The sequence below is a fragment of the Jaculus jaculus genome, chromosome 23 (assembly GCF_020740685.1).
Source record: "Jaculus jaculus isolate mJacJac1 chromosome 23, mJacJac1.mat.Y.cur, whole genome shotgun sequence".
Taxonomy (NCBI): Eukaryota; Metazoa; Chordata; class Mammalia; order Rodentia; family Dipodidae; genus Jaculus; species Jaculus jaculus.
In genome coordinates this window covers 6,035,959-6,058,896 of record NC_059124.1, presented here as the reverse complement: position 1 = coordinate 6,058,896, position 22,938 = coordinate 6,035,959, and the positions used below count along the sequence as shown (strand labels likewise).

The 22,938-nt window shown below is 50.9% G+C and overlaps 1 protein-coding gene across 2 annotated transcripts in view; it reads left to right on the top strand.

Annotated features, from left to right (window-relative positions):
* The first annotated feature begins 2,674 nt into the window (after window positions 1-2,674).
* Window positions 2,675-22,938, top strand: part of Tspan11 (tetraspanin 11) — a 53,169-nt gene continuing 32,905 nt past the window's right edge. The window contains exons 1-3 of one of the 2 annotated variants that reach the window (XM_045139658.1): window positions 2,675-2,746; window positions 9,669-9,763; window positions 22,155-22,346. In XM_045139658.1, coding sequence (XP_044995593.1) covers window positions 9,680-9,763; window positions 22,155-22,346 — 276 coding nt within the window. In that variant the 5' untranslated portion in view covers window positions 2,675-2,746; window positions 9,669-9,679. The remainder of the gene's footprint in view (window positions 2,747-9,668; window positions 9,764-22,154; window positions 22,347-22,938) is intronic. The other variant, XM_045139659.1, reaches the window with a different exon arrangement.

The following is a 22,938-nucleotide window of genomic DNA, read 5'->3' as shown; positions in this document are numbered from 1 at the left end:
GGTGATTAACACAGCCTGGTCATGTAGGGACAGAGCCTAGAACCCGTGACCCAGCCTGGGTGAACAACAGCTTCTCCTCTGAGGAAATCCAAACTTCTACTTTTTTTCTATTTTTTTAAAATATATTTTATGCATTTGAAAAAGAGAGAGGCAGACAGAGAGAGAATGGGCACACCAGGGCATCCAGCCACTGCAAACAAACTCCAGACACATACGCCACCTTGTGCATCTGGCTTAACATGGGTCCTGGGGAATCCAACCGGGATCCTTTGGCTTTGCAGGCAAGTGCCTTAACTGCTAAGCCATCTCTCCAGCCCCAGCTTCTTTTAAAAAAAGGAATTATCTTTATTTATTCGAGAGAGAGTCAGACAGAGAAAGTGAGAAAAAGGGTGCACCAGGGCCTTCAGCCACTGTAAACAAACTCCAGATGCATGCGCCACCTTGTGCATCTGACTTGCGTGGGTCCTGGGGAATCGAACCCAGGTCCTCTGGCTTTGCAGGCAAGTGCCTTAACCGCTAAGTCATCCCTCCGGCCCCCCCAAGTTTCTTTCATTCAAGACTGCCAGGGAACTTAAAGCTCTTCTCTGAGTGTGGGGAAAGCATTGACTGTGGTAGGAGGGCTCAGTGTGTGAGGAAAGGTGCTATTCTTGCTGAAGGGTGTTTTTGAGGTGTAGTGTTCAACATTAAATCCTTGCCGGGCACGGTGGCGCACACCTTTAATCCCAGCACTCAGGAGGCAGAGGTAGGAGGATCGCCGTGAGTTCGAGGCCACCCTGAGACTACATAGTGAATTCCAGGTCAGCCTGAGCTAGAGCGAGACCCTACCTCGGAAAAACAAACAACAACAACAACAAAAATTCCTTATGTTTTATAGCGCTGTGCCTGGGTGGCCTCAGGGTTTACTTCTTGCCCTCAGCCTCCTCCCTTCTCCTGGCTGCATCCCCCACACCAGCAGCCCGGGACAGCTGCCAGGGACTGATGTCGCCTGGTTGAGCTGGCTGGCCCCTGGTGGCCTTACAGAGCATAATGTCTGTGATGTCCAGCACAGCAACAGGACATCAGTTGACATGTTCACCTCGGACACCGGTGCTCCGGCCTGTCTTAGAATCCATGTAAGCGAATGCTCGTTTCCCCAGCCCCAGGGTCTACCGGACCGCTTGGGTTCATTTAACCTCCGACGCGGTGACTGAATTCCTAATCCCTGCAATCAGAAGGACCAGTTTGCCATTGCTTACCCAATCACGGTCGAAGCTTCAAGCCTCCCATGGACCTTGTAACCTTTATTACCCAGTTTCCACTCCTTTAAACGCTGGTGCCAGCCGGGCGTGGTGGCGCACGCCTTTAATCCCAACCCTCTCCTGTTATCTTTGACTTTACTTTTCCCCGGGAACCATGAGAGAGTGTGAGAGGGCTGAAAAATACTTATGAGCTCTCCAGGAATTCAAGAGTATGATGCTCCATGGTGCATTTGCTCACTGGCTCATTTCATTCCTTCCATGTCTGTTGACACCCACCCACCTACCGCCTTGGGCACTCAGAACCCAGAGCTCTAATTTCAGTGGAAGGTGCACCTGGAGCTTGCCTGAGGTGGCTCTGTGACCCAGAATGACAGATCAGCACACGGTCAGTGAAACCAACTACGGGGGCTGGGGTGGGGCAGGAAGATGAGGAGGCTTGGGGAGCATGAAAGATTGGACAGGTGGTCCGATGTTATAGTGAAGATACCACATTAAGGATCCACTCATCTCCCCAGAACTTTTGTTTATTTGCTTGCTTGCTTGTTTGTTTTGTTTTCTTTTCCGAGGTAAGATCTCGCTCTTGCTCAGACTGACCTGTGACACTATGTAGTCTCAGGGTGGCCTTGAACTCACATTGAACCTCCTACTTCTGCCCCCCCCCCACCAAGTGCTGGGAATAAAGGCGTGCACCACCACTCCCAACTAGAACTATTTTTTTTAAGTGAACAAAACATTACTAATAATTATCTCAAGACACTAAGTGTCAACTGGAGTTGTCCCAGATTCAGTCGGTGTAAACAGGGGCACTGTGTGGGCACACTGGGACATGCTGCCGCACCTGCCAAGACTCACCACCCACGGCTTACTGCAGGCATGACCTCTGCATGACTTCTGAGTCTCTTTGCACCTCTGTGGCGAGGGGATGACCTCAGCGCCCGTCTCACGGGGTGGCTGTGAGCTTTCGAGAGGTTTTCTCAGGAAGCATTCACAACCGCACCCGATGGCCAGGTTGGCTGGCTCTGGCATCCAATGTGGTCTATAAAGGCTCCAGGGAGGTAGAAGTGGTCTGAGATAGCTATGGGGTCATAAAACCTAGGGCAGGGGCTGGAGAGATGGCTTAGCAGTTAAGCGCTTGCCTGTGAAGCCTAAGGACCCCGGTTCGAGGCTCGGTTCCCCAGGTCCCACGTTAGCCAGATGCACAAGGGGGTGCACGCGTCTGGAGTTCGTTGGCAGTGGCTGGAGGCCCTGGCGCGCCCATTCTCTCTCTCTCCCTCTATCTGTCTTTCTCTCTGTGTCTGTCGCTCTCAAATAAATAAATAAAAATTTAAAAGATATATTTAAAAAGAAAAAACCTAGGGCAGGTGACACCTTGGTCTCGCCCAGTAAGGGCAGCCGTCCTTGCATTTCCACAGGTGGGCGGAACCGAGACGCAGTGTCACGGGACGTGAGCGTAGCCCTCCGAAAGCCCTTACGAGCGGGGGCGGCCTAAGGACCAAGACAGGTGTCAGGTAGGACTTGGTGACCTCATGCCCACGGTGACAGCAGAGGACAGACGGGGGAGGCCTACTGCAGTCCCTCCCACAGGCTGTTCGTGACGCCACCTGTCCTTAAGCACCTCCCCTGCTCACCGGGGTGTGTCAGGTGGACAGCGAAGATGGGGTGCTTCACGTGCCGGCCACTGGTGACTTTCCCTCTTTATTTATTTTTTGTTTGTTTATTTGTTTGCTTGTTTTGTTTTTCAAGGTAGGGTGTCACTCTAGCTCAGGCTGACCTGGAATCCGCTATGTAGTCTCAGGATGGCCTCGAACTCACGGCGATCCTCCTACCTCCGCCTTCCCAGGGCTGGGATTAAAGGCGTGCGCCACACCACACCCGGCTCCCCCTTCTTTGAAAATGGCTTTCCTACAGACATCAATCTACGTTGTCAAATTAAGATCTCTCTTTTTTTTTTTTTTTTTTTGTAAATGAGGTTTCCACGGTTACCTCAGGACATGCCCTTGCAGGGGGTATTACCAACCTGTCCGTGGTCGGTGCTATAAACAAAATAGGACACCGTGACGCACTTGGGCAAACATCTCTCAGTGATAAGAGGAAGGCGGAGGTCTAAGATGGTCCAGGTGGGCCACAGGGAGGAGGGAAACACGTTGTGTGGCAACCGCAGCCAGTTTCATTAGAAGGCCAAATTAAATTGTGAATCAAGCCGCTGAGGCTGACCATGGCTGCTCAAGAGCTCAGGGCAGAAAGCTGGCTCTCAGCTGAAGGGGTAGGATGGGCAGGTGGAAGTGCACTAGGTTGTCCCATAACATACATATATTAACTTGAGGAGAAGGATTCTTTTTAGTTGACAGATGAAATTATATTTTCTCTCTCTCTCAGAGAGATCTTATGGCATAATTCAGTACAGGTAATTAGCATATGCATTCCCTCACCGGATTTTTGCTGTATAGTAAGTAAAAAAAAAAAAAAAAAATCCATTCTGCAGACAATATATAATTAGCTCCGGTCCCAATTTGTACAGCAAACTTAGTCCTCTGAGCTGACCGGAATTGGGTGTCCTTGGACAAGCCCCTGGTGACCACCATTCTCCTCTTCTAAGAACAGTATCTGTAGATCCCACATATGTGTGAGATCACGTCCTACTTGTCCTTCTGTGCCTGGCCTAGTTCACTCCCTCTAAGCCACTCCTGAGGATATGCATCCTAAGGGAATTACAGGGGTGCGTTGTAGAGACGCCGACATGCCCACGTTACTGCAGCATTGTTCACAGCAACCAAGGTAAGAATCTAGCTGTCTGTCAACAGATGAATGAGTGAAAAAAGAGTGATATGTGAGCCGGGCGTGGTGGCACACACCATAAATCCCAGCACTCGGGAGGCAGAGGTAGGAGGATCGCCATGAGTTCGAGGCCACCCTGAGACTCCATAGTGAATTCCAGGTCAGCATGGGCCAGAGTGAGACCCTACCTCAGGAAACCAAGACAGTATGATATGTATGTCCAGTGAGACACTGCCTGGCTGTGAGAAAGGTAGCATCCAGCTGTTTGCAACAGCAGGAATGAACCTGGAGGACTGGTGTGTTAAGGAAGACACACTAATGGTGTTTTCATTGCTGAACCAACAAGCTCCCTAGAAGCCCACGCCAAAAATGAGGTCTGGTCCCCTTGCGGCATACTCAGGGCCCCCCCACTGGAGCGTCTGCTGATGGGAGCACGGGGTGCTTTCTTTTAGTCTTGTTTCATGGTCACATTTTGGAGCGAGATCAGCTCCAAGCTTCTCCTGGGTGCCAAGGCCAGTAGACAGTTTAACCTGCGTTTTCGCCCTTTCTGAGATTTTTTTTTGGGGGAGGGGGGTAGGGGCTTCCATGATGAGTGTGAGAAGTAGAATCTAAGTTGGTTGGCAGCTCGCTGTTGACCTTCTGCTAGTTTGGTCTCCCCCTCCACCACCAGCCACCCGGGAAGTGATGTCTAACCCTGGCACACAACCCTAGTCTCACCATGCCTTTATTATTTTTTTAAAGTATTTATTCACTTAATTATTTGCAAGGAGACAGAGAGCCAGAGAGAGGAAGGGGTGTGCCAAGGTCTCTAGCCGCTTAGCAAATCTCAGATGCCATATGCCACGTTGTGCGTCTGGCTTGACGTGGGTACCGGGGAAATCAAATCGGGGTCATTAGGCTTTACAGATCAGCGTCTTAGCTGCTGAGCCATGTCTCCAGCCTCAGCCTTTATTACTTTGAAGTAAGTCCTGTAATGGAATTTTATGTAGCTATAAAGAAAATGAAACTATGAACTATGCAGGAAAATAGATGGGAGCAAAAAGTGAAGGGACCGAGACTCAGAAAAGTAGAAGTCCTATGTTCTCGCTAATAGGCAGATCCTCGTTCTTAATGCTTGTTGATAAAAGGGCGTGAGTGTGGGAATACACTACGAAATTAGACAGGCGACCCCACGAAGGGAATAAAACGTGCTGAGGGGAGACACTAGGATCCATGTGACGTGGAGGCAGAAAGGGGGGTACTGGCAGGGGAGAACTCAGAAGGGGGACAAGAGGGGACAGGGGAGGAAAAGGGGGGGAAGGGAAATAATCAAAACAATGTTTTTTTGAAAAATGCCATAGTGAAACTAATTCTTTATATGCTAATCAAAAATATTTTATATATCTTACTTACTTTATTTATTTGAGAGAGAGAAAGAGGCGGAGAGAGAGAGAAAGGATGGGCACACCAGGGCATCTAGCCACTGTAAACAAATTCCAGATGCATGTGCCCCCCCCCTTGTAACGTGGGACCTGGAGAATCTCTCCAGCCCTGCTAATCCAATTTTTTCAAAAATAAAATATCCCTGGACTAGAGAAATGGCTTAGCGGTTAAGGCGCTTGCCTGCAAAGCCAAAGGACCCAGGTTTGATTCCCAGGACCCACGTTAGCCAGATGCACAAGAGGGTGCACGCATCTGGAGTTCGTTTGCAGTGGCTGGAGGCCCTGGTGTGCCCATTCTCTCTCTGTCTCTCTGTCTCTCTCTCGGTGTCTCTCTCCTTCTCTCTCAAATAAATAAATATTTTAAAAAAATATCCCTCCAGGTCCCCACTGAACCATCTTCCACATACACCCTGAACCCAGAAAAGTCCTCCATGGGCATGGCTGTGGCTCAGGCCAGCCCTTTCCCAGCACTGGTTCCCACCTTTCCTGGCCTCTGTCCTCTTCCTCTTCCTCCTCAGCTGGATCCTTTCTTGACCTCAGGGCCGGGGCTGAGGTTTCCCAGCTTACAGGACCTGTCCCCAGGGGCTTCCTGTGATGCCAGGTAGGACTCTATCCACTACCCATCACCTAGACCTCCTCAGCTCTGTCTTGGACTCCAGCACTGAGTTCCATCCCTGCCAGCCCATTTCTGCCCTCGCCAGAAAACACCAGGAGCTGCAAGTCTAATCTGGGCCAGCCTCAGTGAACGCCCCTAAAGGGCCAGTGACACCCCAGCACCTTGAACTTCCATACAAGGCCGGAACCTCTTCCTACTGTACATCTCCGGCCCTTAGCACCGCTCCCCCCCCACACACACACACACCCTGCCTGGTGGACCCTGGGGCATAGGGGAATGCACTAGAATCTTCCTTCTGATTAGTTTGATCTTTAGCAAAATCTTTAACAGGGCTGGGGAGATGGCTCAGTGGTTAAAGGCACCTGATTACACCGTCTGCTGGCCCTGGTTCACTTCCCCAGTACCCACATAAAGCCAGAGCACAGGGTGGTGCACATATGTGGAGTTTATTTATAGTGGAAAGGGGCCTAGAGAGATGGCTTAGAGGTTGAGTGCTTGCCTGTGAAGCCTAAGGACCCCAGTTCAAGGCTCTATTTCCCAGGACCCACGTTAGCCAGATGCACAAGAGGGCGCATGCATCTGGAGTTTGTTTGTAGCGGCTGGAGGCCGTGGCGTGCCCATTCTCTCTATATATATCTGTTTATTTCTCTCTCTGTCTGTCACTCTCAAATAAATTAAAATAAACAAAAAAAAATTTTTTTTAAATATAGTAGAAAGAGGCCTTCGCATGCCTGTTCTCTCTCTCTCTCTCTCTCTCTCTCTCTCACTCTATCTTTCTTATTCTTTTCCCTTCTCTTTATCTCTCTGTCTCTCTCTCTCTCTCTCTCAAAAGTAAATAAATATAAATATTTTACAAAAGAAAGGAAAAGGGGCTGGAGAGGCGGCTTAGCAGTTAAGTGCTTGCCTATGAAGCCTAAGTACCCCGGTTCAAGGCTCGATTCCCCAGGACCCACGTTAGCCAGATGCACAATGGGGTGCACCCATGTGGAGGTCGTTTGCAGTGGCTGGAAGCCCTGGCGCACCCATTCTCCCTCTCTCTCTCTCTCTCTCTCTGTCACTCTCAAATAAATAAATAAAAATGAACAAAAAAATTAAAAAAAAGAAAGGAAAAGCTTTAGCATGCATGCACATGGGACACATGTATCTACACACATCACAAACACACACCACACTTAACATACGCACACAAGTCAGGAAGAGCACAGACCACACACAAGGCATAACGAACACGTTGGCTCTCCTTGGCCCGAGGCGCCCCGCACCCTACGGTGGTGACACGGTACATGGTCTCCCCAACAGCGTGTGAAACATGGCCCTGAAAGGTGCCTCTGACGGTGGCACACACCCCATCTGCTCACGTACCACTTGCCTGCCAGCAGTTAATCCTGGCGACATCATAAAGAAAGGAAGGCTGGGAAAAGTCACCCTGCTCCGGGTGGCCAAGTCTCCAACAACAACAACAACACAAACAACTGAGAGACTCCATTCCAAAGGAAGCGAGCCGAGGGGAGGGAGAGCCGCGTGACTCAGCAGGTGGCAGAGGCAAGGGCTGCCCGTCCTGTCGCTGCACGGAGTGGTAGAGTAGCTTGCCCAGGCTGCCACGGCTGACCGGTGGCACAGCTGGCTTTCAGATGCAAACATCTGGCTGCAAGCAGCTACTGACACCCCAGAACTCATGTACCCACCTACAGTCCCAGTGGCATTTGGGAGGTGGAGGCAGGAGGGAGACTGTCACGAGTTCTAGGACACCCTGGGCTGCATAATGTGGCCCTGTATCAAAGCAGCCGAAACTGTGTCGGAGCCCGGTTGTATTTATACGTCTTCATCCTTTTTGAGAAAGGTTAAATGAAATCCTCAGGGTTTTCTCGACTCTGACGGCAAACACTGCTATTAGATAGGTATTTCTGTTTTGTTAAGTTGTGACTTTCTCTGAAGATCTTTTTTTTTTTTTTTTTTTTAATTTTTCTGAGGTAGGGTCTCGCTCTAGCCCAGGCTGACCTGGAATTCACTATGTAGTCTCAGGGTGGCCTCGAACTCATGGAGATCCTCCTACCTCTGCCTCCCGAGAGCTGGGATTAAAGGTGTGCGCCACCACGCCCGGCTCTTTGAAGATCTTTTTAGGAATGCCATTCTCCGTGACTGGGTACCACTCAGAGGTGAGGTAGGTTTATCAAGCCTCTCAAGTAGAGTCCAGGGTCCCTGGACTGAAGGGAGGGGCCTAGAAAGGAAGCAGAGACTATGCAGGGGTGAACTGCCCACCCAAGGGTGCAGACTCTCGCTGGCAGGATCATGCAATAGCTTCTCTGAAGCCTGGTCCTGCAGATCGAGCCATCATCATCTTTCACAGGCATCCTTTTTTCTCTCCTAGATTTCTTCCACCACTGTGTCTCTCAGACTAAATTGAAGAAAAATGGGTTTTGTCTTTTTTTTTTTTTAAACAAGACCAAAAAAATCCTTAATTACCTTCTTTGAGATCTGTGAATAGAAATCCCAACGAATGCAGCCTCCTCGCTTCTCTCTGCCTTCTCCTGTCCTTCTCTTCCTCTCTTGGCTTCCAAGAGCCCACGAGCTTGAGATAAAAGACAGAGGGTGCTTCTGGAGGCATTGACCTCGCAGAGCAGGCCCTGGGAGCACTGGAGAGGCTGGAAATGGGCAAAACTTGAGCCTGTTGCGGCACCCTGAGCTCCAGAGAGGGTCTCTCTCAGCATGGGCGTGCAGGGGCCCTGGGGCCCACAACTTAAGGCCAAAGCCTCTGTCTACTGAGGTTTACATCTGCAGAGAATCAAACCAACTCTACCAACCTTTCCCCGCACCCCCCAACACACACACTGACGTCACAAATCCCAGATCATTCACCCGGAAAACGGGACAAGGAACGTGGTATTGGGACAGAGACGGAGATCTTGGGGCCTAGGAGTCCCCACCTAGCTGTAATTTCCCCATATGTGTCAGGTCCTGTGCTAGAGCCTTCATGGGTGACCCCAGACCTGTGGGAGTTATCCCCACAACCTTGTGGCATTGGGATCCCCCTCCGTGTTTACAGGAAGGACTCAGGGTGGAAGGGTACCAGCTTACTCAGAGCACACGGAAAGGCTTAGAACCAGGTATCAGACGACAGCGTCCCTGTACCTCTTCCTACAGAGTCACTGTCTCGTCTGGAACCTTTTCCTCCCCATGCCAAGGAGCCAGGACCTAGCGGAGGGTAACGGTGATCACTGAGATCCTGTCCAGCTCACGTACATTTATGCGTGCAGAGCCCCATTCAGATTTCCAATGCCAAGTGACCGTGCCAAGTGTGTAACTACATGAGAGTATGCACACATGTGTGTAAGATGGGAACACGTGTGTCCTGCAATGCTAATGAGGCAGGAAAGGACAGGAACTTCTGGAAACTTCTACGTTAGCCTGGCGTCACAAGGACGAAACTACGATCCAAAAAAATCTAGAAAATTCTAGCTGGGCTGCTCTGGGTGAGGTCACGGCTTCTTTCTTCCACCTGGGATTCCTGTTGCGTACTCACAGCTTCAAACCCTCTGGGTCACACGGCTAGTGAGTCCCTGGTGAGGGTTAGCTGAGGAGGTCCATGCTTTCCCATCACCATGTGAATGTTCTCCGCAGGCCCAGCCACCATGGCCCGCTGCAAGTCAGAGCAAGAAGACTGGCTGCTCGTCCACCTGAGGTCTCTGCTCTTCCTTTTCAACTTCTTCTTCTGGGTGAGTGAAGGTTGCTGGGGTAACCCTCCCCACACCCCCTGAGTCCAGCCACCTTGGCATTTCGGTCACCACTCTGAAGTTGCTTTTTCCCATATCAAACACCACTCAAAGGCTAGAGAGATGGCTTAGCCATTAAGAAGACGCTTGCCTGAGAAACCTAAGGACCCATGTTTGACTCTCCAGATCCCACGCAAGCCAGATGCACAAAGGTGAGGCAAGCGCAAAGTCACACATGCCCACTAGGTGGCGCAAGCATCTGGTGTTCCATTGCAGCGGCTGAGACCGTGGTGTGCCAATTCTCTCTGTCTCTGTGTGTGTCTGTGTGTGTGTCTCCCTCTCTCTCTTGCTCTAAAATAAAATAAATAAAAAGCATTTAAAAGGAAACAAAACACTTAAGGGCTCCCCTCATCCTGCCAACTCAAAGCCACGGGCATAGCAGACGCAGCTACCTTGCAGTTCCACCCATCTTCCCAAGTCACTCTCACAGGCACTCATGGGGAACGACAAGGCTGGAACGACGCCCCACCCCCCCGAAGCCCACTAACCCTGGGCTCGCCTTGAATCCCAGCTTCACTGTGGTGACCACAATGGCGTCAGTCATGCCCGGTTCCACTTTTCACAATGTCCATCCCCAGAGGCAATGACCTGAGTAGTGGAAACACAATGTCATCGGCCCCAAATGGACAGGAGAAGGATTTTTATTTTATTCTTTAAGACAAGATTTCATATCTAGGGCTAGGCTGGACTTGAGCTGGTGATCCTCCTGTCTCAGTTATCCAAGCGCTGGGATTACAGGTGTACTCCGCCGTGCTTAGTGTTTATTTGAGTGTGTGTATGTGTGGGTGTATATGTGTGTGTGAGTGTATGTATTTGTATGTGTGTGGTGTGTGAGTGTATGTGTGAGTGAATGTATATGTGAATGCATGTTTTGTGTGAGCATATGTATATGTGTGTGCACGTATGCATGTGTGTGAGTGTGTGTGTGTATCTATATATGGGGGGGTGCATGTGGGTACGTGCGGGTGTGAGGGTTGCACTGTGGTCCCCGAGGTGAGAAGGGAGGAGAAAGCTAAGGCGGCCACAGCAGGCTGTTGCCATGGTCTGGTGACTTAGTTCAGTCCCTGAATCCGTTTGCCCAGACACACTTCTGTGGGTAGATTAGATGTCACATGCCTGAAAACACCCCTCATGATGCCCTGACAAGGCAGAGCCCCTCCTCTAGGAAAGGGAGAGCTCCCCCTACGAAGAGTTGGCTCAGAAAGGCAAAGAGGGGCTGTAGGGATGGCTTAGCGGTTAAGGGGTTTGCCTACAAAGCTAAAGGACCCAGGTTCGATTCCCCAGGACCCATGTAACCCAGATGTACAAGGTGGCCCACGCATCTGGAGTTAGTTTGCAGTGGCTGGAGGCCCTGGTGTGCCCATTCTCTCCCAAAGAAGCAAATAAAAAAAAAATATTGTTTTAAAGGCAACATGTCCCGGGGTCCAGCTAACATCACAGCTCTGTCTTGGGCTGAAAGGGAGCCGCTCTTGGCAGGTTTTGAAGTCTTGGAGACCAGATAGTATTGGATGCTGTCTGTCAAAAATGAACAGTCCAGTGTTGGTTTAAATGTGTTTTGCAAAGTTCCTGAAACGAATCCGATGGTTCACTGCTTGGATCTTCCTGGGCAAGGGTTTCTTGGAACAGAGAGAGCCTGGTTTGAGGACAGTGGACAATTAAGCCTCAGCTGGGGACTGACCATAGGGTGCAGGCGTAGATAAGACCAGCCCTTCAGGTAAACTACATATGATGCTTGGACTCCCTTTATAATTTTTTTATATTTTATTTATATTTATTTACTTGAAAGAGAGTGAGAGAGAGAATGGGAACACCAGCTCCAGCCACTGCAAACAAACACCAGGTTCATGCGCCCCATTGTGCATCTGGCTAATGTGGGACCTGGGGAATTGAGCCTGGGTCCTTTGGCTTTGCAGGCAAACGCCTTAACCACTAAGCCTCTCATTGGCCTGCAGTTCATCTGCTGATCTCCACATCCCTAGTGCTGGGATTACAGGCATGTGCCGCCACTCCCAACATTTTTACATGGGGACTGGGAACCAAAATCGGGTTCCCATACTTGCAAATCAAGCACTTTACCCACAGAGCAAGCGCCTCCACCCGAGGTGTTTCGAACGAATGCCAAGCGAGCATTTACCCTTTTCTCTTTCACTCATTCCTTTACTGGGGAGTGGGAGTTGCGACAGGGTCTCACACTGTATCCCAGGCTGGCCTTGAACTTACAGCAATCTTCCTCAACCTCCCGAGTGCTGGCAGTTTACTCCTGAGCCACTACACCTGGCTCAAACATTCGTGTTTGTTTTTTTTTTAACTTGGTTTTTTGAGATAGGGTCTCACTCTAGCTCAGGCTGACCTGGAGTTCACTATGTAGTGTCAGGCTGGCCATGAACTCATGGCGATCCTCTTTCCTCTGCCTCCCGAGTGCTGGGATTAAAGGCATGCACCACCACACCGGGCAAACACTCATTTTTTTTAAAATTTTTATTAACATTTTCCATGATTATAAAAAAAAAAATCCCATCGTAATTCCCTCCCTCCCCCCCCCCGCACACTTTCCCCTTTGAAATTCCATTCTAAACACTCGTTTTTAAAACTATGTTTTCCTGATCATAAAAGTCCCATATGCCCACTACAGATAATCTCCAAAAGATTGGCACGCATGAGGAAAGACAGCGTTGCCCACATCTCACTATGGTGCTTTCCTAGGCTGGCAGGACCAAGTGCCACAGCCTGGTGGGATTAAGCAGCAGAAATGTTTCCTTTCACAGTTCTGGATCTAGAAGCCCAACATCCAGGTATCGTGAGGCCAGCCCGCTCCTCCGTAGCTCAGGGTGGGGGCTGGTAATCCTGAGCTTCCCTTCCCTTCCCCTGTCTTCACATCACACCATCCCACTGCCGTCGTCTCCTCCTCCTCCTCCTCCTCCTCCTCCTCCTCCTCCTCCTCCTCCTCCTCCTCCTCCTCCTCCTCCTCCTCCTCCTCCTCCTCCTCCTCCTCCTCCTTCTTTTTCTTTTTTTTATGAGAGAATTGGCACACCAGGGCCTCTAGCCACTGCAATTGAACTCCAGACGCACACGCCACCTTGTGCATATGTGCGACCTTGCTTTTGCATCACCTTATGCATCTGGCTTATGTGGGACCTGGGGAGTTGAACATGGGTCCTTAGGCCTCGCAGTAAGTGCCTTTACCGCTAAACCATCTGTCCAGCCCCACTTCTTGTAAGGATGCCAGCCCCTACCCCATGCATCCCCCTCCCCCCCCCGCCATGACCTCAGCCAAAGTTGATTGCATCCGCCAGGCTATTTTCAAATAGGACCACGGTCACAGGCACTGAAATGAGGATTCCAGAAGAATTTTGGGAGACACGATTCACACTGGACCATGCCCATCCCAGGAGCAACCTCCGCCGATTCTCCCTCCAGACTCGAGGGACGGAGACAGTGCTATGGGGACAACTGTCTCTGGGACAAGGGCCTGGCTTTCCAGCCCTTGATCCTGCCGGCAACCTTCGACATAGGTCAGGGGAGACTTTTCCAGCATTCCTTCCCACGGCCGAGCTTGGCTTACACCTTTGCGTATTCAAGTCTTGGAGATTCACCAGAGGTTCCCGGGGATGGAGTGGGCTGTTCAAGACGCATGTCCCCCACTGGAAGGGTTCCCCCAGCTGGGCCTCACCTCAGCCCCCAGTCATGAATCCGCAGTAGGGGCACGCATTGCCCTCAAACTCCTCACCTCCTCCGCCTTCCTGCAAGGGCTGTGATATAAACGAAAAGGAGGGGTCCCTCCACACCCACCAGCTCGCTGCTCACCACCTGGCCCTTCATTCACCATCGCAGCCCATCTATGAAGGCTGGCACAGAGCGGAGGCCAGCCACCCAGGCCAGGAGGTGAAAAGGAAATGAAAAAGTCCCTCTTAAAAAAAAAAAAAAAAAAAAAGCAGGGCATGGTGGCACACGCCTTTCATCCCAGCACTTGGGAGGCAGACGCAGGAGAATCGCCATGAGTTCAAGGCCACCCTGAGACTACAGAGTGAATTCCAGGTCAGCCTGGGATAGACCAAGACCCTACCTCAAAAAACAAAATGTCCCTCTTATCCAGAAAAGTGTTCCTTCTCCGTGCATCCCTCTTGCAGGTTCTTTGTTGCTGGCACAAAGTACCCAACCAAAAGCAGCTTGTGAGAGGAAAGGATTTATTTTGCCTTACAAACTCCATGATGGAGTGGCTGAACATCGCCTCCTGGCCAACATCAGGTGGATAATAGCAGCAGGAAAGCTTGGGGAAGCCGGCGATAATGCCCGAAAGCCTGTGCCCAGCAAACCACCGCCTGCAGCGAGCCTTCAGTGCCCCTAGCACTCCAAACACATGAGCTTATGGGGAGGGGAAACCTGACTCAAACCATCACAGGCTCTTTGCTGGCCTCTATCAAAAGCTGACTCATGGGCTGGAGAGACGGCTTAGCGGTTAAGCGCTTGCCTGTGAAGCCTAAGGACCCCGGTTCGAGGCTCGGTTCCCCAGGTCCCACGTTAGCCAGATGCACAAGGGGGCGCACGCGTCTGGAGTTTGTTTGCAGCGGCTGGAAGCCCTGGCGCGCCCATTCTCTCTCTCTCCCTCTATCTGTCTTTCTCTCTGTGTCTGTCATCTCAAATAAATAATAAATAAATAATTATTTAAAAAAAAAAAAGCTGCCTCAGGAGCTGGAGAGGGTGGCTTAGTGGCTAAGGCGCTTGCCTTCAAAGCCCAGGGAGCCAAGTTCAATTCTCAGTACCCATGTAAGCCAGATGCACAAGATGGTGACTATATCTGGAATTCATTTACAGTGGCTGCTGGCCCGGTACCCCCATTCTCTCTATCTGCCTCTCCCTGTCTCCTTCCCTCTCTTTTAAATAAGTAAACTTTTTTCTTCAAAAGCTGACTCAGGGGAAGGGACCCAGTCCTGGGGTCAACCATTCATGCAAAATGGCGACCCCAAGAGGAGCATGCAGACCCCTTTTAAGCACAGCTAGGGGAATCCCAGGCGGGTCAAGTAATCTGTTTAAATGATTGGCTAGGCAAGCAGCAGTTACAGTTGTACATCCTGATTGGTTGGAGCAAAAGGCACAAAAGGGGCAGGTCTGGGCATGTCTCCAGGAACTGGCTCAGGCCCCTGGGCGGCTATCTCTCCCAGCCACATATTGTTAGGCCCAGTTCTCGGCGCCCCCAGTGACCACCAAGGAGAACCAAACCCGCATGCAAAGGCAAGGAGCTTTATTTCAGGCTTAAGCTCAGACTCTTGACTTCACCGATGCAGTGGATCCGTGCAAGAGCCCCAAGTGGTGGGAACGCAGGGTTTTTATAGGGATTTGGACAAAGAAGTAGGGGGCGGTTACATGATCGGTTGTTTTAAACAGTAACTGTACTTGTATTCTCCTGATTGGCTTAGGATATTGGCGGGCAAATTTGGCAGGCAGGGGCTACGGGAATGCCAGGTAGACTGGGTAACCTTTTTTGTGATTGGCTATGTGGTTTGAGGAACTTAAGCGACACTTTAAGCAACTTATGATTATAGGAATGTATGGCATAAGCAGTTCGTGGTTTTTTTCCAGTAACTGTTAAACTCTTACTTAAACCTTGCCGGGAAACAGAAATTTAGGCCTACTGGTGACTCTGAAGCCTGTCATGGCGTCCCTCTGGTCCCTGAGTCTTTCAATGTCAGGGTAGGGTCCTTTCCAGAAGTCCTGCCTCTCCGGGAAACTGAAACTTAGGCCTGGGTAGGGTGAAGCCTACTTACTGAAGCCTGTCATGGCATCAGTTTGGTCCCTTCAATCTCAGATACCCCACCATCATCATCACTCCTTCCTCGTGACCCTTAAAAGCAAACGTGATAGGCTTTCCTGTGTGCCTTCCAAAGCCCTCCATTCCTTTCCTCCTCCCCTTCCTTCCCTACATGGCTCCCCCCCCCCCCAGAGTTGTTCTCTAATTTAGTATTTTAATTCGCTGCTTGGCTGTGTTAGTAATCAGAACGTTCCCGACCTCCGCGGGGCTCTGCCAGGCGCCAGGAGGAGCCCAGAGGGGCTGCCTGTACCCAGAGTTCTGCCCCGCTGAGTGCCTGTCTAGGCCTTGATGCTGCTTTAACAGTCCCTGGGACCCCTTAAGGTCTCCATGGGGCTAAGGCTGGAGACAGGGAAGATGGAGGGCTAGAGCCCCGGGTGCAGGAGGGTCTGAATCCGTCATGCCAGGGCTGAGGAGGGCAGGATGAAGAGCTGTCTTCTAGCCCCCGCGCTCAGGGTCAGGAGCCTGTCCTTTTGTCAGCTCTGCTGAACGTGGCTTCAGGGGCGTAGCAGACAGCTTCAGGTTCGCTGAGCTGAACGTCCAGACCAGGCACAGTGATGGAGGAAGGGGCTATTTATTGAAGCTTACAGGTCCAGGGGAAGTTCCATGACGGCAGAAGAAGCTGGCCTGCCTTCGTAGGTCCAAGCGGAGAGAGAGAAGCACAAGCCTAAAAGCCAAAAACCACCCAGCACAGCACAGCACACTTCGGGAACTCCAGCTAAGCACACTTTGCCTATCTTTAGACTGAAATCTCAAACCCGCCACCACACCTTAACATCCGCCCGGTGGCACCGCCTCCAGCCAGGTGGCTGCGGATGAATAAAAATGAATAAAACACTGAGCATATTGGGGGCCATCTATTCAAACTCCCACAGGGGGTCATAGTTGAAGCAGGTGTGTTTGATCTCTTCAGGGCTGTGGCTGTGATACAAGTCAGGGTGAAGCTGGGGCATCGGCTCCGAGGACCCCTGCTAGGTGCGTGGACTGTGGCTGGATTCAGCCTGACTCCGGGCAGCGGGGTGGAAGCAGCAGCTGTCCCCAACTTCAGCAGGGCTCTGCTGTGATTGCCCACCGGAGACCCTCGAGAAGATCATGTTCCACATCGTAAAAAGCGGGCTGGGCTGCCCCTGAAATGAGGCGGAACCGTGAGAAGGACCCAAAACCTGTGCCCTGATCTCCACACATACACATTGTGGTACGGGCCTACCCTGACATGTGCATGCCCGCACTCACACACAAATACATAAATAAATAGTAAAATAATAATAAATTAATGAATTAATTAGTAAGGAGGAGGAAGAGAAGGAAGACGGTGGGTGGTCATCAGTCCCTCCCCTGAGATTCCAGCCCCTCACTCCATCCTGCCCTGCCTCCACTTGCTTGTAATCCTGGCCTCTCAGGAGAGTACAGCCTTAACTGCAGGGAAGACTCCCTCTGTGGAGCTATGAGGAAATTGTCATCCATGCGGGGTTGGTGGGGGAGGGGGAGAGCAGGTTGAACATTTTTTTTTGGTGATGTAAATAATGTTTTAGGGTCACCCACTCTTCTTGGTTCACCAAGTTGACCTTGGGTGGAATAGTCCTTTTGTCCTCTCTCTGGTGCTGTCTGGGGGTGAGTAGAAAGTTGTTCACATCTCCCCAGAAAGAAAAAAAAAATTCCCACAACAGCATCCAGAGTTAGCACTAAAGATTGCCGAGTATCTGTCCCCACCCTATCAGTGGCTAGTTATAATGTGACCTTGGAATTGTCACTTCTGTCTGGGCCTCACTTAGTCCCTGTAAAGTCAAAAGTGTTCGAACTCAGTCCTTATTCTGCTCTTCCTTCCCTCCTTTCTGACGTCCCTCCTTTCCCTATGGACATCTCCCATGCACTCTGACAACTCTCCCCAGGACACTAATGTGAATGAGCTTTCATCAAGAGGCTAAACGGGGGTGCTGGAGAGATGGCCTAGTGTTTAAGGTGTTTGCCTGCAAAGCCAAAGGATCCCAGTTCGATTCAACTCTCCGGGACCCACGTAAGCCAGATGCACAAGCGGGTGCACGCATCTGGATTTCGTTTGCAGTGGCTGGAGGCCCTGGCACACCCATTCTTTCTCTCTCTTTCTCTCTCCCTCTTTCTCGTTCAAATAAACGAAGTTAAATATTTTTTAAAAGTTTTAAAAACAGAGGCTAAAGGGGAGACAGAGTGTAGCCAATGAAACAAATCGTAAGGAGCCATAGCTAGAGAAACATGCACCATCCGTGGGGCTGATGGAGAAGACAGAATGGTCTCCTGGGTGTGGGGTGTGCATGGCTCCCAACAAGCTTTCCTCCAGCTTCCAAGATGCATTTGGATGATGAGCAAGCAGGTGACTTTAGGCTCCCTCCCAGCTCAGACCCCGGGGGCTCCTGTGAGATACTGGTCAGGGCAGATGGGATTCCGGAAGAGAGAGGAGCAGTGGATTTATTTTATCAAGGGATCTTTAAAAACCAAAGGGCTGTGGAAAACGTGCCAGCAGGTGGAAAACCAGCCTGGGCGTGACAAGCCCACTGTTAAATAGCCGCTCACATTGCTGGAGAGATGGCATAACAGCTAAGGCGCTTGCCTGCGAAGCCTAAGGACCCGTGTTCGACTCTCCAGATCCCGCGTAAGCCAGACACACAAAAGATGAGGCAAGCGCAAGGTGGCACGTGCCCACCAGGTGGCGCAAGCGTTCTCTCCCTCTCTAAAACAAAACAAAATAAAACTGAAGCTGGGCTGGAGAGATGGCTTAGTGATTAAGGCGCTTGCCTGCTAAAGCCTAAGGACCCAGGTTCCATTCCCCAGTACCCACACAAGCCAGATACACAAGGTGGCACATGCATCTGGAATTTGTTTGCAGTGCCTAGAGGCCCTGGTGCCCCCATTCTCTCACTCTCTCTTTCTATCTCTCTCCCTGCCTCTCTCACTCACTCAAATAAATAAATAATTTTTTTTTTAATGAAGCTGGGCTGGAGAGATGGCTGAGCAGTTAAGGCGCCTGTCTACAAAGCCTAAGGACTCACGTTCTACTCTCCAGGTCCCACATAAGCCAGGCACACAGTGATGCAAGCCACAAGGTTGTACACGCACACAAGGGGTCACACCCATCTGGAGTTCGATTGCAGTGGCTGAGGCTCTGGCATGCCAATCCATTCTTTCTCTCTCCCTCTCCCTCTCTCTCTCTCATAAAAAAGGCAGTCAGTTGGACTTATCTCAAAAAAGAAAAGAAAAGGAAAAAACCTGAAGCTTAGAGAGGCTGTGACATCCTCTAGTGAACAGTCCCAACAGGGGGAAGTTTTCTTTCTTTCATCCAGAGCTGACCAAAATCCCAGGTCAAAGTGCCTGAAGGACCCTGTGGTTTCCAGTGGCTGGGAAGGGGAGGATGTACTTGTTCATTGATCAGATTCATCTCCTTTTTTCACAAGAGCGGGCCTGTCACTGTCTACACAAGACAGGGTGTCCCTCCGTATCCTTGCCAGACCCTCTGCGGTGGCTGGCTGGGGACCCAGCTGGCCTGCGGAGCTCAGCTGCTTTGCAGGATCCAAGAGCAGTGGAGCAGAGTACACAGCTCAAGGCCAGAGCCAAGTTCAACTGTGTCCCAGGCAACTGCTCCCGGGGGGATTTGGAAGCTTAGGCTGTTCTGTGAGGCTCTGCACAGTACCACCTAGGGCAGAGAGCGATGGGACACTCAGACCCTGGCAGGGATTCTCAGAGGGTCCCCTGGGACCCTTACAAAATGTCAGTACCTGGATCCCAACTCCCAGGGGGTGCTGACAGCCTGGGCTGTGTCCTTGGGTGCTCCTGACTTCCCGGGTGATTAGGCACCCGCGACTCTGGGAATGTACAGACCATCAAAGCGGGGGCTCTGCCCATGGTACCGCAAGAGACTTTAGCCCGGGTCCTGGATGTGTTTTGCAATAACTGTTTCTTTGGATGAACGATGCAAGTTGTATCGGCATCTCACAGGTTCCGTGTCCCCAAGAAATTAACCATCCCCAGGCCTGTGTGAACATATCCTTCTAGTGGTCCTGGATCCAGTGCTCAGGTCACCGTCTGGCTGGAGAGGGTGGGGTTGGTGCCCCCATTCTCTCACTCTCTCTTTCTATCTCTCTCCCTGCCTCTCTCACTCACTCAAATAAATAAATATATTTTTTTTAATGAAGCTGGGCTGGAGAGATGGCTGAGCAGTTAAGGCGCCTATCTACAAAGCCTAAGGACTCACGTTCTACTCTCCAGGTCCCACATAAGCCAGGCACACAGTGATGTAAGCCGCAAGGTTGTACACGCACACAAGGGGTCACACCCATCTGGGAAGTGGCTACCGCTCACCTTTCCAGACAGGACGTTAACCCCACAGGCCGAGCATCCCAGCTTTCTTCTAGAAGTTAGAACAACTCTGCAGAGCTATGTTGATCATCTCACTCTGCGTGAACGCTCCTCCTGCTCCTATTCTAAGTGTGCGGCTAAGAAAAATTGGAATGGCTGGGAGAGAGATGGCTTAGCGGTTAAGGGGCTTGCCTGTGAAACCTAAGGACCCAGGTTCGATTCCCCAGTGCCCACATAAGCCAGATACGCAAGGTGGCGCATGCGTCTGGAGTTCGTTTACAGTACCTGAAGGCCCTGGTACACCCATTCTCTCTCTCTCTTTAAATTTATTTATTTATGCATTTAGAGAGAAAAAAAAGGCATATGAGAGAGAATGGGCACATCAGGGCCTCTAGCCACTGCAAACAAACTCCAGATGCATGTTCCACCTTGTGCATCTGGCTTACGTGGGTACTGAGGAATCAAACTGGCAAGTGCCTTAACCACTAAGCCATCTCTCCAGCCCTCTCTCTCTCTCTCTCTCTCTCTCTGCTTCTTCAAATAGATAAATAAATAAAATATTTTTAAAAGAAAAATTGGGAAATAAATTATTATTTAATGCACTATGTTAGGCAAAGACCCTCAATTCATCAGATTCTTGGGGAAAATTAATCAAAGGAATCTTTAGTGGATTTTAAATTGGAACCACTGAGCTAATATAATGCATTGAGTTAAGAAATGAAGACACTGGTGGCCAGAAAGATCAAGGGACTACTTCTTAGTCACACAGCTATTTATAAGTTAAGATCTTCACCCAAATGTTTTTAGGTAATATTATGGGAGGTAAGAGGAATTTGAGGGGGGGACATTTTGCTAGAAGATCTTAGGGATCATTGAGGTTGACCAATGAGGGTGTCCATGAGTCAGTCTCATCTGTGGCTCAATGCCATCCCCCCAGACTCCGATGAGGAAATCCCTCATTGTTTACGAAGCTCTGCCCACAGGGAACGTAAGACCCTGCTATATTCTAGGATCCCGTGAACGTCAGAGGCCATTGATCGTAAGCGTCACCGTTGTTTTTCATACACCATGAAGAAGTGCCAAGCATAACTTAGAGAGGTGAAAGCAGAAAGAAAACGGGCACCTCACAATGGAGGGGGTGCTCAGCTCTCCCGCTGCGTGTGTATTTGTATGTAGCGCGTGGACATATGTGTGGGGGCACACGTGTGTTTGTGGGAGCCGGTGTGTACATATGGAGGCCACAGGTCGATATCGGGCGTCCTCCTGCACAGCTCTCCCCGTTTCATCCTTTCTTGAGACAGAGCCTGGAGCTCACTCACGCAGCCTACCCAGCTAGCCAGCAAGCCCAGAGATCCCGGCTCTGCCTCCCCAGTGGTGGGCCCGCTGGCAAGGACCAACGTGCCTGGCCTTTTGCATGGTTGGTAGGGATCCAAATTCAGGTTTTCTTACTTGTCACGCAAGCACTTTACCAACTGAGCCATGTCTCCAGCCCAAGGACTCATCTGTCTAAATCAAGCAAGCGGAGGGCTGGGCCTGCCTGTGCCATGGGATCTGTCCTCAGAAGACCCGACCCGGAAGCTCGGTTCTGACATTCTCCACTGATGTCACTGTGCGCACAAGGCTATCCTCTGCAAGCCTCGGTCTCCTCGTTTGAAGGCTGAGCTCTTATCTCCTGGCCCATCCTCCTAAGTGGCTGCTTGGAAGACAACTTGACAGGCTAGAGAGATGGCTTAGTGGTTAAGGAGCTTGTCTGTGAAGCCTAAGGACCCAGGTTCGACTCTAGGCAAGCACAAGGTCACACATGCCCCCTAGGTGACAAACATCTAGAGTTTGATTGCAGTGGCTGAGGCTCTGGCGAGCCAATTCTTCCTCTCTCTCTCTCTCTCTCTCTCTCTCTCTCTCTCTCTCTCGCTCTAAATATCTTCATCCTCCCAAGAAGGTGAGCCCCAAGTTGTGCCCCTAAGGGCACATTCTCAAGAGTCCGTGCCAAGTCCTGCAAATCATGCAAGGTCCTGACCCTGCCCTGTGTCTCAGGATCAAAGTGGAATGAGCCATGGGCAGTGCCTTTTCTCTGCCCATCTACCCTTCACCCCCAGGCCAGGAACGGCAGGCTCAGATGTGAGCATGGATGACAAGGGTCTGGTGCCCGGTGAGCAGGTGACAAGGGGCAGCTGTCCACTACCTGCCGTCTCTGTGCTTCTGCAGGCTGGCGGGGTGGCCGTCATGGCCGTGGGCGTCTGGGCCCTGGTGGAGAGGAGTGGCTACCTCGGCGTCCTGGCTTCCAGCACCTTCGCAGCCTCCACTTACATCCTCATCTTCGCCGGCACCCTCGTCGTGGTGACGGGCTTCCTGGGTTTCGGGGCCATCATCCGGGAGCACAAGAGCTGCCTGTCCACGGTGAGTGACCCTCCCTGGGGAGTGGGCATGGTCCTGTGCTCCACGAATGGGCAGGAGCAGGCACCACCCATCACGCCCCGACACACACACTGGGTTCCCTAGGCTGGGAAGGGTGTCGAGGCTGTTTTTCTGGGGCGACGTGCTGCTCTGGAATCTGTGGTTGCTGTGGTCTCCCGCCTCACAGGACCGAGCCAGGACTTGGCAATTACCTTGGAAGCTGCTGGGGTTTCTGCTTCCTGTTCCTCTTCCTCTTCTCCCTTTCCCTCCTCTCTGCCCTTTCTCCTTTTCCTTCTCTTCCTCCTACTTCTCCTCCTGGACCTCTTCCTCCTTCCCCTTCTCCTCTTCCTTCATCTCCTCCTTTTCATCCTTCTCTTCTTCCTCCTAGTAGACATTATTATCATGGTCATTTCTTTTTCTTTTTAAATTAATTATTTATTTTAGAGAGATACATAGGGAGAAGGAGATAGGTACATATAGAGAATGGGTGCACCAGGATAGAGATCCACTGCAAATGAACTCTGAAAGCTTGCATCACTTTGAGCATCTGGCTTATGTGGGTCCTGGAGAATTGAACCTGAGTCCTTTGGCTTTG